This window comes from Lupinus angustifolius, chromosome LG05, assembly GCF_001865875.1.
Source record: "Lupinus angustifolius cultivar Tanjil chromosome LG05, LupAngTanjil_v1.0, whole genome shotgun sequence".
In the NCBI taxonomy this organism is placed as follows: Eukaryota; Viridiplantae; Streptophyta; class Magnoliopsida; order Fabales; family Fabaceae; genus Lupinus; species Lupinus angustifolius.
Genome location: NC_032013.1, coordinates 25836150 through 25852476, shown reverse-complemented (window position 1 = coordinate 25852476; position 16327 = coordinate 25836150). Strand labels below are relative to the sequence as shown.

At 33.7% G+C, this 16327-nt stretch overlaps 3 protein-coding genes across 3 annotated transcripts; all 3 read left to right on the top strand.

The window, feature by feature from the left end:
• On the top strand, positions 26 to 4252 carry LOC109348391 (dnaJ protein P58IPK homolog). Its single transcript, XM_019588805.1, has 9 exons — positions 26 to 243; positions 925 to 1090; positions 1464 to 1665; positions 1792 to 1952; positions 2038 to 2131; positions 2223 to 2435; positions 2578 to 2658; positions 3069 to 3287; positions 3800 to 4252. The coding sequence occupies exons 1-9, from the start codon at positions 126 to 128 to the stop codon at positions 3995 to 3997; spliced, it is 1452 nt and encodes a 483-aa protein (XP_019444350.1). The 5' UTR covers positions 26 to 125; the 3' UTR covers positions 3998 to 4252.
• LOC109348390 (WD repeat-containing protein 20-like) lies at positions 5758 to 10771 on the top strand. Its single transcript, XM_019588804.1, has 11 exons — positions 5758 to 6211; positions 6867 to 7187; positions 7273 to 7381; positions 7472 to 7565; positions 7971 to 8058; positions 8166 to 8249; positions 8559 to 8655; positions 8754 to 8841; positions 9048 to 9153; positions 9230 to 9322; positions 10036 to 10771. The coding sequence occupies exons 1-11, from the start codon at positions 6017 to 6019 to the stop codon at positions 10426 to 10428; spliced, it is 1668 nt and encodes a 555-aa protein (XP_019444349.1). The 5' UTR covers positions 5758 to 6016; the 3' UTR covers positions 10429 to 10771.
• On the top strand, positions 14219 to 15960 carry LOC109348389. The gene has a single exon (XM_019588803.1). It carries the CDS (start codon positions 14346 to 14348, stop codon positions 15768 to 15770), a length of 1425 nt encoding a protein of 474 aa, XP_019444348.1. The 5' UTR covers positions 14219 to 14345; the 3' UTR covers positions 15771 to 15960.

The following is a 16327-nucleotide window of genomic DNA, read 5'->3' as shown; positions in this document are numbered from 1 at the left end:
TATATATATATTTCCTCAAATTAAAATAAGGTTCTCAATTTCTTCTTCTTCTTCTTCCTTTGGTTCTTCGAATGTTTATGTGAAAAAGCAAATTAGGAATATTCGAACCATAGAGAAAGATCTCAATGCTTAAACTCGTTGGTTTCTCGTTACCAATGGAGGGAATGTTGTATGCAATCTTCATTCTCAATTTCGTTTTGGTTTGTCAATTCATTCTCCTTCAACCTCTTGTTTCTGCTTCAGGTACTATTTTCTCATCTGTTCTTACCCATTCTTATTTTGTTTTTGTTTTCACCTTTTTCACCATTAAATTTCATAACTTTAATGCTTTCATCTAATTTTGTGTCGTGGGTCATTGTTTTTTTCTTATTATTACTTTGTCATTGTTTTGTCTTAGTTTAAATTTCGGGTCTTTATGTATATGGATCATGTAAGGAACTTATGTACTTATTGTTTCTTTATATATGGTATTTGTGGCAATGCGGATTTGAGTTTCTTAAAGAGAAGGAGTGAAGGAGTGTGTTTGATGTAGTAGAGAACTATTAAGTAACCAAAATAGTGAAATGCACATTTTTGCTAAGATAATATATTTATATATGTGTTGGACTATGAAACAATGCATGGTTAATCCAATATGAATTATTCAGAATTTTAGAGTGATCATTTAATAGGGCTTTTTATGTGTTCTGATAGTGTTCATTAAAAATGTTATTGTGGTAGATGGTAGTTTTAATCTTCCATTTTTATTTATAATTTAACAAGTATCTCACATTTCTCAACCCGGGTTGATTGGATAAACTTGAAGTGTGCAATCTCCCTGGAAATTGTTATTCCTATTCCTTTTAACTCTTCTAGAAGTTCTGTAATGTTTCATTGTCCAAATGTTATCTGTAGCCTGAAATTTGCTTTGTTTTTTGTCATCAGGTGGACAACCCGGAAATTCTGCCGAGTTGTTTGAGAGGGTATCTGAAAGTATAAAAGTGAAACATTATACTGAGGCCCTTAATGATCTCAATGCTGCAATAGAAGCAGATCCAAACCTTTCAGAAGCATACCTTTTCCGTGCTTCAGTTCTTCGTCAGTTATGCAGGTGTGGTTGATGTCTTGTTGGTTTAATACTCACTAGGTGACGTCATCCAGTCCATGTAGCCGACCCACCTAGTGGGAGTAAGACTTGATCGTTGTTGTATTTTTCGTTGAGGAGAGGAATTATCCCAAGCCGTCTTTTTTATTAATCAAGTGTTATGAAAACAACAGCTCCTTTTATATTTTAATAATCCTTCTTAAAGTGAGTAAAGCAATAATGGGATTTTGTAAATTATACTGATTTCAGAATGTGACCATCATGCCAACCTTCCCCTTCTATTGTCTCTTCCTCCCAAATAAAAAAGAAAAAAGAAAAAAGAAGTTTCTCAAACTCCTAATTGGAAGTTAAATCATTCAGGTGTTTTTGGCTAATGTAGATATGATCAATCCGAGAGAAGCTACAAAAAGTTTCTGGAGTTAAAACCTGAACATTCAGCTGCAGAAAAGGAGCTCTCTCAACTATTTCAGGCAAAAAGTGCCCTAGAAACAGCTCATTCCCTATATGATTTGGGAAACTTCACAAAATCTGTGGAATATATTGATAAAGTCGTACTTGTTTTTTCTCCGGCTTGCACTAAGGTAACATTTTTATGATCTTCTAGTTCCATTAATATCACTCCAGTTGTGTTTCAGTCATTACACGATGTAGCCTGAAAGTGGCATGTGCAACCAGCATGTTAACTCAATATGCATTATTTTGCACAGGCCAAGCTTCTTAAAGTGAAGCTGTTGATAGCTGATAAAGATTATGAGGGTGCCATTGCTGAGTCTGGGTTTATTCTCAAGGAAGATGAAAATAATTTAGAGGCGTTGTTGTTACGTGGCCGTGCATATTACTATTTAGCTGATCACGATGTTGCCACAAGGTTTGTCTTGTGGAAAACGTTGAGTTCTTGTAGCATTCTTTTAAGTTTTTGGTAGAAAGTATCTTATATGTGAGCACTTATTCAGGCATTTCCAGAAAGGTCTCCGTCTAGATCCAGAGCACAGCGAACTAAAAAAAGCATATTTTGGATTGAAAAAACTACTCAAGAAGAGTAAAAGTGTAAGCCTTGATCTATTGTTCTAGTTTCCTTGTTTCTTTCTTTTGGATGCTGAAGAATTGTTGCTTTTCTATTTCTATTTGATGCATAAAGGCTGAAGATATTGCGAGTAAGGGTAAGTTGCGTGTGGCAGTGGAGGAATTCAAAGGCGCACTTGCGATTGACCCTGACCATCTTGCACATAATGTGAACCTTCATCTTGGCTTATGTAAAGTGTTAGTCAGGCTTGGCAGAGGAAATGATGCCTTGGACAGTTGTAGTGAAGCTCTTAAGATTAATGAGGAACTTACCGAAGCTCTTGTTCAGGTTTGCTATAATTTTAAACATCGTTGTACTTGTTTTGTATGTTAGCATATTGTCTCTTCATTTATTGATGCTGTGTTGAGTGTTCTATGCTCTTCATATCCTCTAGACTGCACTCGGTTACTTAGAGTGTTCTATGTTGCAGAGAGGAGAAGCTAAACTCTTAACAGAGGATTGGGAGGGAGCAGTGGAGGATCTGAAATCGGCTGCTGAAAAATCTCCTCAGGTTTGTTGTCGTCTAAAGTCTAAACCCATATAGCGTTTTCCATAACAATGCGATAAACTATAATTTAGAAGCCCTTTTGTAAGGAATAAATATGAAGAGTTGTGAAAATTATGAGAGCCCTTTTGTAGTGAAAATTCTCTGCTCTTCTGAACTGTCTTTTCTCCTTGTGTGGTGCTCCTAGTTGCTATGAAGACTTTAAATTTGATCATTTTCAGTATAAAACCTTTTAGTTTTTACACTCAATAAATAAAAAGGTCACTCATTAAGGTAGTAAATAAGGTTTTCGACTTGCAGTAAAAGCTTTTTACATTTACGGTATATGTGACTTCATATGTTTCATGAACACTACAATAACTTTACAAGCTCAATATATTTGTTGTTTGAGTAGTATAGCCTGTCAATAATTGCAGGATATGAATATCCGTGAAGCATTTATGAGGGCCCAGAAAGCTTTAAAGATGAGCAAACGCAAGGATTACTACAAGATTCTAGGAATTTCGAAAACTGCTTCCGCTGCTGAAATCAAACGTGCCTACAAGAAACTTGCCTTGCAATGGCACCCAGATAAGAATGTAGGCAACAGGGAAGAAGCAGAGGCTAAATTCCGAGAAATTGCTGGTGCATATGAGGTATTAGTCATGAATATGATTGTTTCTGTGGTTGTTTTCTATATTTAAGTAGCGTTTGTTATTATACATGTTAAAATGAAAAAATACATAACATGGGTTCTATTCCATATATGGTACAGAACAGGTTTAAAAGGTCGAATATTTTGGTTCTGCTAAAATCGACGAAAGCAAAGAGAACAGAACATGACCACTATATTAGGGCCTGCTTGATTTACAATTTTTTTATGAAGATTTTGAGTTGTATTTCTCTGTTTCTTGTATAGATATTTGAAAACATAGGAAAAAATGAAAAAAGGTTGTATTTTACAATTGTTGATTAGAACTTAAAATGGAAGTAGAAAATGTTTTTGTAAAAATCATTTCTCAATTTCATGTTCCTTTCTGTTCCATTCCATTATGTTCCTGTGTGGTTAGACAATCATTTTCTTGTTTGTGTTGAGATTTTTTCCACAGGAGAAAAATCTAGGATGTGAATGTTTTGTTGTATATCTGATTAGTGCATTGTGTTTTAGGTTCTCAGCGACGAAGACAAGCGCGTTAGATATGACAGAGGGGAGGACCTTGAAGACGCAGGAGGAATGGGCGGCGGTGGAGGTTTCAACCCTTATGGCCAAGGAGGGCAGCAGTATACTTTCACTTTCGAAGATGGCTTTCCCGGTGGTGGCGGATTTGGCGGGGGCTTTCCGGGTGGGTACGAGTTTCATTTTTGATTGGTGAAAATCGGAGAAACTTAGTAAAAGTTACAACAGACTCTATTGATTCATTCAAGGGATCACAGCAATAATTTTGATTGATCACTTGCTAACGGTTGTTTAGGTAGATTACATAGGCCATCATCCATCTCAAAAGATGCTTGTAACATAAGAAATGTGCTTAGTTAAGGAGGCAAAACCCCATTTTGGTTTATATGGTGATTTTTACAATACAATTACTTTTAATTTCAGGCAACCATATCACCTTTTTCCGATGTATTTATCATTTTTTTGTATTACCAATGATATTTCCTCATCCTTTTGGGTAAATAATTAATCCATTTCGGGATGCGTGATTGTTCTTCCCAAGAAGTGTGGTTCCGAGGAATTGAATCCTTGACTTTTTAGTCATCTTAAGAATCTTATGAAACCTTACATCACTAGATCATCACGTGTTCATTAAATTGTTTTATAGTGTCACCATGGAAATTTAGTGACACTATAGCTCTTTGGTAATAAATGGGTAGTTTGCATGGCCTTTCATTTATTCTTTGAATTCAGGGGTTCACTGCTAAGAGGAAAACTTATTTTGAACACTTGAAATGGACAAAGCTATTGTAGGCTAATGTGAGTGTTAAGGAATATGGAGATACCTTAGTATTTTTAAGTGAAGTAGAGACATCATATGCAAATAGAGTCTAGGTATTACCTAAATGTTGATTTTAGTAGTACACATAATTAATTATTATATCCTTCTCCGATAGGAATTTTGAGTATATGATTAACAGAAGGGTGATATAATGTATGAGACTCTTACTTAAGAGGTTGATGAATTGATACACATAACCATATATAAGTGTAGGATCTCGTTATCGGATTTAAATATGTAATTTCCAAGTTGCAAGGCCTGCTTATGGTAATTTAAGGTTTAGAAAATATGACCCTGGCACATTGGCCAAAATACCAAGAGAATATTAAATTATATCATATACCAAGCAGTCTAAGCTGAAATAAATATACTTATATGGTGCAGTTAGGTGTTGTATTATCAGTGTTCATAATAAAATCTTATTTTTTGGGCATCTTTTACTGCTTGGTAAATTCAAGTGCCAACACAAATTTGATTGGATGATTTTTAAACCAAATTTCCCAAGATAACATACTTTTTCAATTACAGATTTTTTATATTACAAAGGGTATTCTTTCATCCTTAAGGAACTAATCCTCGTATGTAGATGCCCCTCATAATAAGTATTGTTATAAGAAATCGAATCTTTAATCTTTTGGTCATCCTGAAGATCTAGCGGAGCAATACCTTATTGGTTCTCAATAAGAGAGTTGAATGAAGGAGAAAATATTTATATCAAACCCAAAAATTCTTGCTATGTAGCACCTTAGTAAAAAGTTTTTTTTTGTTATAAAACTAAAGTGTCATTCTTACTAATTGAACCTTTAACTTTTTGATGTATCTAGAGATCCAATGTAACCTATATCAACAAGACATTGCCACAACCAATAAACTACAAACTTAGACTGAAATACAAGCTTTTCCATTTCTTTTTATTCCACACTTATGGGTCTCTTTAAGTTCGTTATCAAAGACTAACAAAGAGAAATGAAAGACTCGAAAGTCATAAACTCGACATAAATAAATCAAAGCTATGTAGTGGGCTTTTGATTATTGAATTTAGAGTGAAGTATGGGCTTTTATCTTGATGGATCTGGCCCACAAACTTGAAAGCATCGTGCAAAATGTCACCAACGAGTTCTGCTAATTCTAAATCTTCACTTTTCTTCCTCAATCGATCTTCTCCTTTCTCTCAAAACTCATTTTCAAAAAAAGCACCAACTTATTTCACCCAAAAAGTTAAATCCTCACCGTTCATTTCGTTGACTTTACGATCAAACCAACAACACAATCAGATTTTGCAAATTTTCAATTAATTGGATTTTGACAAACCCTAAGGACTATAGTAACTGATTCTGTTTCTGATTATTTCATTTTTGATATGTGATCATCCTTCATTGTTATTTCTTATGACGACGGTCGCGAATAATAGTGGTTCCAACGGTGTTATGTCACCGGCGTCTTCTACGGCGGCGGCGACAGCTCAGTCTCCGGCGGGGTTGAAAACGCATTTCAAAACCCCTGAAGGAAGGTATAAGCTTCAATACGAGAAGACTCATCCTTCTTCTCTTCTTCATTATGCTCATGGAAAAACCGTTACTCAGGTTTGCGTTATTGTATTCAGTGATTTTTTTTATAATTTCGTTTTGTAGGGTAGTTATTTTGTTATATATCGGAATTGATTGATTGTTTTCTTTCGATCCATTCGTTCTTAGGGTTTCAATTGTCATAATTCATTCGCTAATTATAGTCGCAGTTATTTCTGATTTTGCCTCAATTAGGTTTTTGATTTTTATGATCAATGGTTATTATTGGTTTGTATGATCCATGTAGCAGCCTCTTCTATAGGTGTTTGGTTTAGAATTATTTTTGTTGTTGAGGAAAACAACTATTGCTAGTCGAAAATAATAATTTGCAGAGGAAGGTGTTTGATAATAGCATAAGTTGTTTCTAAGCTGTTTTTGGGTGAAAAACACTGAACCTTTTAAGCTGGATTTTTTGACATAAGATTATTTGATAATCATGATATTTTCAAATCTGAACCAAACATTTGGTGGTAGTTGGAAAAAGCTTGATTGTACTGATTTTCTGTTTTCTTGTAAACCTATTTTTTTGTGATTTTATTTTATTCAGTGCAAGTGGTTATTTTATTGTATTGTAGCTGTTTTGTAGATTTAATTTCAGGGAAGGCATGTTTTGTTGGGTTGTTATGAAATGCATTTTAGCAATTAGCATATTGTTGTTTGAATGAATGACCAGGTGACTCTAGCACATCTCAAGGACAAGCCAGCACCATCAACTCCAACTGCATCGTCCACTTCAAGTTTTAGTACCAGCAGTGGGGTACGGTCAGCAGCAGCTAGGTTGTTGGGAGGAAGCAATGGAAGCCGGGCACTTAGTTTTGTTGGTGTCAATGGTAGCAGCAGCAAGAGCAATGGAGGAAGCATTAGGAATGGTTCAATGGCATCCTCAACTTCAAGTAGTTCAATGGCAAATCCAAATTTTGATGGAAAAGGAACCTACTTGATCTTCAATGTCGGGGATGCAATTTTCATCAGTGACTTGAACTCTCATGATAAGGTATACTGTACAGGTTTGGTTTTTATGTGTTGTGAATAGTAAGTACTTTGGATTTTCTGCATGTGAGGTTTCTTGTTATCTGCAGGACCCCATAAAGTCTATTAACTTTGGTAATTCAAATCCTGTATGCCATGCGTTTGATCAAGATGCTAAGGATGGGCATGATTTGCTCATTGGCTTGAGCTCTGGTGATGGTAAGAAAATGTTCATAAAAAATTTAGTTTCCATTTTATAAGGAAAACTTAAGCTTTACACATTTCTTGTTCCTTTGTGTATTATTGTAGTCTACTCAGTGTCACTGAGACAGCAATTACAGGATGTTGGCAAAAAGCTTGTTGGAGCCCAGCATTACAACAAAGATGGTTCTGTCAATACCAGGCAGGATTCGGTCCTTGTGATCTTTTCGTACAACTGTTATCTTTTCTCAAATTGTTACGTGATATAATTTTCTTGTGTTCTTTTCTTTGTGCAACATTATAAGCTTTGGAAAGCAACCTTATAAGCAGCCTTATAATATTAAGTTATTTGGTGTATTGTATATATAGAGATTCAGTCTCTGGCTATTGATTGTAAAGCAACCTTATAAGCTTTGGAAAAAGTAGTTTCACTGTATAGTATATCCAGTGGGTCTTGTTATTGGCATTCAGTGATAGAGAAGCTAGAGGCTATTTCACTTGTTATTAAAATTTTCCAAGTTTCCTTGTAGAACTTTAATGTATTAGAATATTATTCAAAGACAGTTTTTTGGGAACTATCTTTATTAATGCATTGCGATATGAACAGTCGCTGTAGTTGTATCACTTGGGTGCCAGGAGGTGATGGTGCATTTGTTGTTGCTCATGCTGATGGGAATTTGTACGTATATGAAAAGGCAAGACTTAGTTATTATCATGAGAGATGCTAATTGTATGGTTCACATATTATGATGTTTCTTATGGTCAGTTGGGAAGATAATTTACCATTCCTTTCCCATTTCAGAACAAAGACGGTGCTGGTGATTCTTCATTTCCGGTTATCAAAGATCAAACTCAGTTTTCTGTTTCCCATTCACGCTATAGTAAGGTATGAAGTTTGATGCCCTTCTACTTTATTGGTATACGACAACTTTGCCATTTTTCTTTTGACCTATGAGCCTATCTATTTTACTGTTGTTAAATTCAGCTTTTATTAGTAATGATATGATATCACAAGTAAGTATTTCTTATAGAACGTTGCACCTTTCTCACTGAATGTTCGATTGATCACTCATTCAATGTGTTTAAGGCTTAATTTGTTTTGGATGAAATGACGAATTCTAATGTCTGCACTCTTATGGAGAATCCCTTGTGTTATATCTATCATCATTTTTAAAAAAAATATGGATCTTTGCAGAGTAATCCAGTAGCCAGATGGCATATATGCCAGGGTTCAATTAACAGTATTTCTTTCTCAAACGATGGGGCATACTTGGCAACGGTTGGAAGAGATGGTAATTTTTATCCAATTTCATCATTACTATGTGTTAGTTCTACTTATTTTGTTTTCCTTGCAAAAATAAAAATGAATTTGTTTTACTTCCTTATTCAGGTTACTTACGAGTGTTTGATTACTCAAAAGAACTCCTTGTATGTGGTGGAAAAAGTTATTATGGGGCTTTGTTGTGTTGTGCTTGGAGGTGAGACTTGTTTGGTTTTAGTCAATTACTTAGTGTGTTATCATCTCTGTATTCATTTCCTATTTTATTAGTTCACTCCTTTCTCTGGGGCTTATAAATTGATAATAATACTTACTCTAGATTGCCATTCTTTTTTTCTTTCTCTTTTTGTAATTTAATTCATTCTTTGAGAATACAATACTACAATGAATACTTTGCTTTAACAGCATGGATGGAAAATATATTTTGACTGGAGGAGAAGATGATTTAGTTCAAGTTTGGAGCATGGAAGATCGCAAGGTTGTGGCGTGGGGTGAGGGACATAGCTCATGGGTAAGTTGCTTGGTAATTGAATTGACAAAATTTTCTACCATTGTACAAAATAATTTATGTTAAATTATATGCATAGGTAAGTGGAGTGGCTTTTGATTCATACTGGACATCGCCAAATTCCAGTGACAATGGAGAAACCATTATGTATCGCTTTGGCTCCGTTGGTCAGGTGTGCAAAAAATTGTTTGTCATAAATTTCCTGTGTCTTTGTGCAGCTTTGGCTCTCTACTTCCCAAAATTTTCCACATGATTGTGTATATATTGGATGATTGATTGCTAGATAGACGGTTTTGGTTCAATATGTGTTCATAGAGTGACATTGTAGGAAATTATCTGGTTCAGTCATGGTTTTCAAATAGTGGATCATCGAGTGCTTCTAAGAGTTAGGTAGAGATTGTAATATCAACTATTTGCTTAGTTGAAGTTGCTGATCAAGAAAAAGTCAAAAAATTAAAGTAGGAAGACTTGCATAAATATTTTAACAGAAATTGAAATTGAAGTTTAGGGGCTTTAAGCTTTCGTGTGGTTATGATTGGCAATGCTCTAATGATTCAGTTTGTCTTCCAAAATTAAAACTAGTTAATGTTAAACATGTTGCATAATGTTTGGTAAGAAGATAGTTCTATTTATATTCATTGAAACATGCTCGTATTATTTATGAAACTGTATAAGAATCAACTCCACTCATTACTCGTCCAGATTTAGAGTGAAGAGGCTAAACTCAGTGATTGCTATTGTATGGGTGAATATATGTTGCTTATTTCATCATTTTGAATATAGCTTGACTCAAATATCCCACTTTTAGTCTCTGTATGTGTATTGCCTTACCTTATCATCTGCATTTCTGCATAAATATTGAAACTAAGATGTTCCGGTGGCCAGGATACGCAATTGCTTCTATGGGACCTGGAAATGGATGAGATTGTCGTGCCCTTGCGGCGTCCCCCGGGTGGATCCCCGACTTACAGTACCGGAAGCCAGTCATCCCACTGGGACAATGTTGTCCCATTGGGTACCTTGCAACCTGCTCCAAGTATGCGTGATGTTCCAAAAGTCTCTCCATTGGTTACTCACCGTGTGCATACCGAACCACTCTCTGGCTTGATATTTACCCAGGAATCTGTACTCACTGCATGCCGGGAGGGTCACATAAAAGTCTGGGTGAGACCCGAAGTAGTCGTGAGCCAATCAAGCAACTCCGAAACCTTGTTAGCTACCAGCCTCAAGGAGAAGCCTTCACTGTCAAGCAAGATCACCAATTCTAGCTACAAATGATGACTAATTGTTAAAGGGAGTTTTAATTTTAAGTAGTTTTTATATGGTGTTTATCTTTTACCCGGTTGGTTTACCGATTATAACATGTTATTTCTAGAAAGATGAACCAACTGGTTTTATTGTATATTCATGGCTGAACAAGCCATTAATGGCACTAAGAGAGGATATGAAGGAGAGTTCTCTTTGGCCATCTCTTTATAAGTACAAAACGGCTGTTATTAGGATATGTCTGATTAGTGATTACAGGAATAATGTCAAATTTGTCCATGGAGATGGATACTTTGTAAGTGCATACAACCCATTATTTATTCTGTTTCATTATACTTGTGGGATTTATAGTATTTGCTGAAACTTATTAATATCTATTGCATAAAGCTCCTATATTTACATTGATGTACCTTTGAAGCCTAAACCTTCTCAAATGAAGCCCTTTTTGTCCCAAAATGATGGTTCATCCATTATTTAGAGGCAATTTAGCTTGAGCTGAATAAGATTGTTATAGGTAATAGAACTCTTATCAAACAGAAATATATTCAAAAGTCATTGGCGATGCATTCTTTATTCTCCGATTACCATGTGTACGTCATCTCTCCAGATTTTTTTTGGTATTACCAAGGGTATTTCTTGACCCTTTTTGGATAACGAATTAATTCATTTCGGAATTCGTGGCTGTCAATTTCAAGAAATGACACTTTTAAGAATTGAACGCTAAATTTTTCGATCATCGTAAGGATTTAACGGGGTTTTACACTACACCAACACCTTGGTAAAAGATTTTATTTTGAAATCAACAATACATATGTATACAATAATTATAAAGCATACCAATGCAAAAAGATATAGAGAAAAAGTGTAAGAATAGGTGAGAGTTTTGATTAAACAAAAGAGTGAAGTATTTTGACGGCTAACTTGTTTGGGTAAAAAGGTTACCTCTAGCATAGGGTATGCTTACATAATCACTGAAGAAATGATTCCAATACAAAACCATTTCTTTTTAAACATTTTGTGATTATTTTATAGATGCTCTTAACCATTTGCACCCTTTTGAAAACTAGGTGAGCCTTTTCCATAAAGTGTGTAGATGTAAGCACTTTTACTCTCTAACCATATGGATAATGTAATTATTTACATTAATTTTGAAACTTTATCATTGGTTTGGAAAGGTGGGATTATTTTGATGTTACGTGTGAATATGAAACATGAAAGAGACGAGAGTATATCTGTTGTCTCACATTTTATACCACTTTATATACCATCACCTCTAATTGGTTGAAAAAATTTATTTAAATTAAAATTGTAATTATTAAATATTTGTATGGTCAATCATATCTCGTGACACATGGAGTCGCACAAAGGAGTGAGACATGTGTACCCGAAAACGACAGGGCTGGGCCACAAGCCCTTATCTTCTGTGTATATTGTTGCTTTGCCATTATTAGCAGAAAAGAATAACTTCAAATATATTTTTCCAAATGACGGACATTAAAGCACACAGATTTAGAGTGAACACATATTTTTGTTTTTAGAAATTCGAGCATATATCAAATATTGGAAATTCTAAATTATTCTCAAAGATCTGAAGTTGAGATTAAAATAGTCATATTTTTATCAAATTATAGGAAAATTAGTACCTATTTGGACAAAATTTTGGAACAATTTAATCATCAAATGACAAAATTAACCTCAAAAGATATTTGAGGAGAATAATAGTTAGGCATCTTAATAATTATTTAAGTGAGACTTTGCTGCATTTTAGTTTCATCATTTAAGAAAGAAAACGTGTCACTCTTCCATTGGTTCAGTGTGTCGGTTCATTGTGGTTGGACAGTGTCACAGCTAATACATTCATTTTTTTCCAATAATTTTATATTAGATAAGCATGTGATTCCATGGCAGTAAGAAGTATTTCCCCGTATCAGAAAATAATTTATCTTTTTGTCCATAAAAATATTATATATATATTGTTTACCTTTAGAAATATTTTTGTAAAAAATAATTATATCTAACACATATTATAATTTTAGTGGTCATAGGATATAATTTATCTCCTTGTATGAGATACTTTGTTCTCTTAAAACAAATCTTATAACTCGATCAATTTATTACTTCATGACTTGCTCTTTTTTTTATTTTATATGAATAAATGGAATCTACTTCAATGATACTAACTTAATAAATTATATATATTTTTTCTTATAAAATATTATATTGGATGTTTGTGTTCATCTTCAATTGGAATTAAAAAAAAAATCATATGATTATTATATACAATTAATGTTTTCTTGAAGTTTGTTGATCAAAATATAAAATATGTCCATGCTTATGTAATTTAGTTGTAAAATTGAGCATGATATTAATTTTAAATATTAGTATATCCTATTTGGGATTTACTTTTCAGGAAAAAATTGAGTTGTTCAAAACATATAGAAATGTTAAAAAAAATTATAATTTAAAAATAAATTAAAGGATGGAAAATCCTTAAATTTATGTTTGAGTTGGTTCATTTTAAATTTGATATTTTAAAATAAGAACAATCCATTCTAATTGATTTAACTTCTTTTTTTGCTTAACTCATCCAATCCAACCTGGTTTTACCCCTTAAAAATATTTTATGATATATATATTTTTTGAATCTTTTATAAACGTTTTTATGTATTAAAGAGATTTTATATAAAAGAGACAATGTTGAAATCTGAGATTCAATTTGGTTGCTTAAGTTAAAATTCATTTTCTTTTTAAAAGATATGTTAATAAAATTGATCGCTAGTATGAAGTGTAAGTTAAAAAACTTACTTTTGGAGTAAGTAAATTCCTCATCTTTTTTTAACTTTAATAACATAAAAAAATTATAAAATCTTGCTGAAACCTATTTTTTTTTATAAAAAAATCAGTTGACAACAAATAAAAATATTATTAGTAGTATAAAGCTAAATTAAAAACATAAAATAATAAAGTCTTTTGAAAGAAGATTCACTTATGATGAGAGTAAATTTAAAAAGTTGTTTCACATCTTACTTATCAATTTTAAGAAAATCTATTTGTTCAAATCTATTTCATACTATTAAATTTATGTAGAATTAATGACTAATATAAAGTAAAAATTTTTAACTCTTAAATTAAGTAGATCGTTTCTTTTTTGTTGTTGAAAACTATATAATAATAGTAGGAAATAAAAAAGAGAAAAAGATGCTTGTATTTACATTGTATGAGTTTTATTCATTATCATTACATCATTCATTATTGATATTTAATAATGATTGACTTTAAAAAAAAAGTAATCCAAATAAGCGATAAATGATATAATACATGTGTATAAATTTTTATACTACGTCCAAAAAAAATGTTTATATTATTAGAGAGTTAAGGGAGAAGATGAGATTCCATGTGATGACACGTAAAGGAAACAGAAGATCACAGCTTCAGTGACTCAAACCGCGTATATAGATCTACTTTTAGTAACTCACTCACTCACTTCACTTCATTCTCTTTCTTCATCTTCAACAAACTTGTCCTTCATATCTACCCAACTTCCATAAACCAAAAAGTTTTCAACTTTATCATCACAGATTCAAGATTGGAGCTACAATTTTGATGATGGGTTAAGTTTCTATGATCAAATGAGAGGTTTCAACCCATCAAACAAGATGGGTAGTAGTAATTGTAGTAGTAGTTTATGGTTTGAATCATCACCAAAAAGATCTCCATTAAGGGTTTGGTTAAGCTTCCAAAAATCAATGGGTGTCCTCGTGGGTGGAAATCACACATCTTCAAGGTTTTGCACTCGCTAGATTAATCTCTCTCTTAACCCCTTTTATAAATTTTCGATCTTTCAATCAATCTTTGTTTATCAAAGTTTCTGTCTTTTTGAGAAAAAGTATTGAACTTTATACTCAATTTGAACTTCAGTTCAAGAATTCATGGATGCCAAGGCATTCAAAATCTACATATTTACTGGGTCTATAGCGAGACGTGTGTTCTTTCGCTTGATCATGCTTGTTTCTGCTGTTTCCATCGTTTCATTGCTCCGAGCAATGTCAAGTTTCGATCTTGCATCATTGGCACCCTTTAATGACTGCATTGCAGTATCGAATTCGCAATTCGAAAACGTTACTTCGAGCCCGGGTTCTTACTTGTTTCAAAGCAGGGTGCTTAGCACCTTCTGGGGTTCATTCGATTCGATGAATTGCGCGAAAGATGCAAACTTGACTGTGAATGTGGTCAATGAGTTAATGGGCAAGCAACTTTTGAATTATGCAGCAAAAAGCTTATGCATTGGAGAAGGTTCTTCAATGGCCATCATGGCAATGAAACAGTTAGGATTCTCCAGTGTTAGTGGTGTCCATAGACACAACCTTTTCTCCCTCATGCAAAAGAATATAGTGTATGAGCTTGATTACAAGGATGCTTCATTTGATTTTGTAGTATCTAGGGACCTTGACAAGGTTTCAGTTCCTGCATTGCTTGTACTTGAGGTTGAAAGAATCCTTAAGCCTGGTGGAATTGGTGCACTTCTTGTTAGTTCCACTGGTTCCAACTCCAATGATTTGATAAGATCTGCTACACCAGTTTCTTCACTGCTCAGATCTTCTAGTGTTGTGCATGTTGGTCATGTTGATCAACTTAACCTTGTTGTGTTCAAGAAAAGAGCTGAAAATGCAAGTGCTTTCTATCAATATAGCATTCCAGAAGATTGTCCAAGTCTCATTTTGACCAACCCTCTCATAGAGCTTATGGAGCCTCTTGTGAGTGAAAGACCAACAACTCCTGAGTATGAGAAAAGTGTCCCTTATTTGCCTAAGTTTGTGGATGTTTCTGCTAAGAAGAGGCTTGTGTATATTGATATTGGGGTAGGTGAACTTCTCAATGCAAATGTTAGTGATTGGTTTATTCCATCTTATCCCATTGATCAGAAGAAATTCAATGCATACTTTGTTCACTATAACACTTCAATCTTATTGTCCTATGTGAAGAGACCTGGTATCACATTTGTTTATCACCCTGGATTGGCTGGTAAGGTCAATGCAAGGCTCCATGATCCTGATGAAGAAGACATGGATCCATATGAAGGGGAGGATGAGTTTGATTTCCTTGCTTGGTTCCAAGAAACTGTGCATTATGCTGATTTTGTGGTTCTGAAAATGAATGCAGGGAAAGTTGAACTCAAGTTCCTTAAGGATGTTTTTGAGAGTGGAGCTATATGTTCTGTTGATGAGTTGTTTCTGAGGTGCCCTGAGAATGGAGGGAATGATGATGATAAAAACATGACCTATAAAACCTGCATGGATATCTACAAGGGTCTTAGAAGCAATGGTGTCTATGTGCATCAATGGTGGGGTGACTAAAATTGATTAAGAATTTATCTATGGTTTATGTATTTGGGCTATGATCCAATTATGTTTATGTTGTGTTTGTTGTTTGTCAAGTTTGTAGGATGCTATGAACATCCTAGTGCTTTGTGGTTGGGCGCTTAATACTAAATAAGCAACCATAATGTTCTTGTTTGCTAATAAAAGTGTGTGCTGTTTTGTGTTATTTTTTGTCTCTGTTAATTATTAAAGTTAGTGGGATTATGATGATGCCATCACAACAAATTTTAAAGTGAACAGACCAATTTTTATAAGGTAGGTAAATAGATGTTAATATGATAATGTTAAGTTGTTAACTAGATTCTTAAAGCATGACTTTTGATATGAACTTATATTTGTATTATTTAATTAGGTAGGAGCATAGGACAATGATTTTAGGATACCATAACAACAAATTCTTAACAATTATTTAATTAGTGTTAAATCTATACTGTAAAGATGTATACATAATCAATGTGTCATCCTTGTTCATTTGGATTGAAAATGAAGGTAGATAATACAATAACAGTATAAAATACTCTTAACATCGTGTA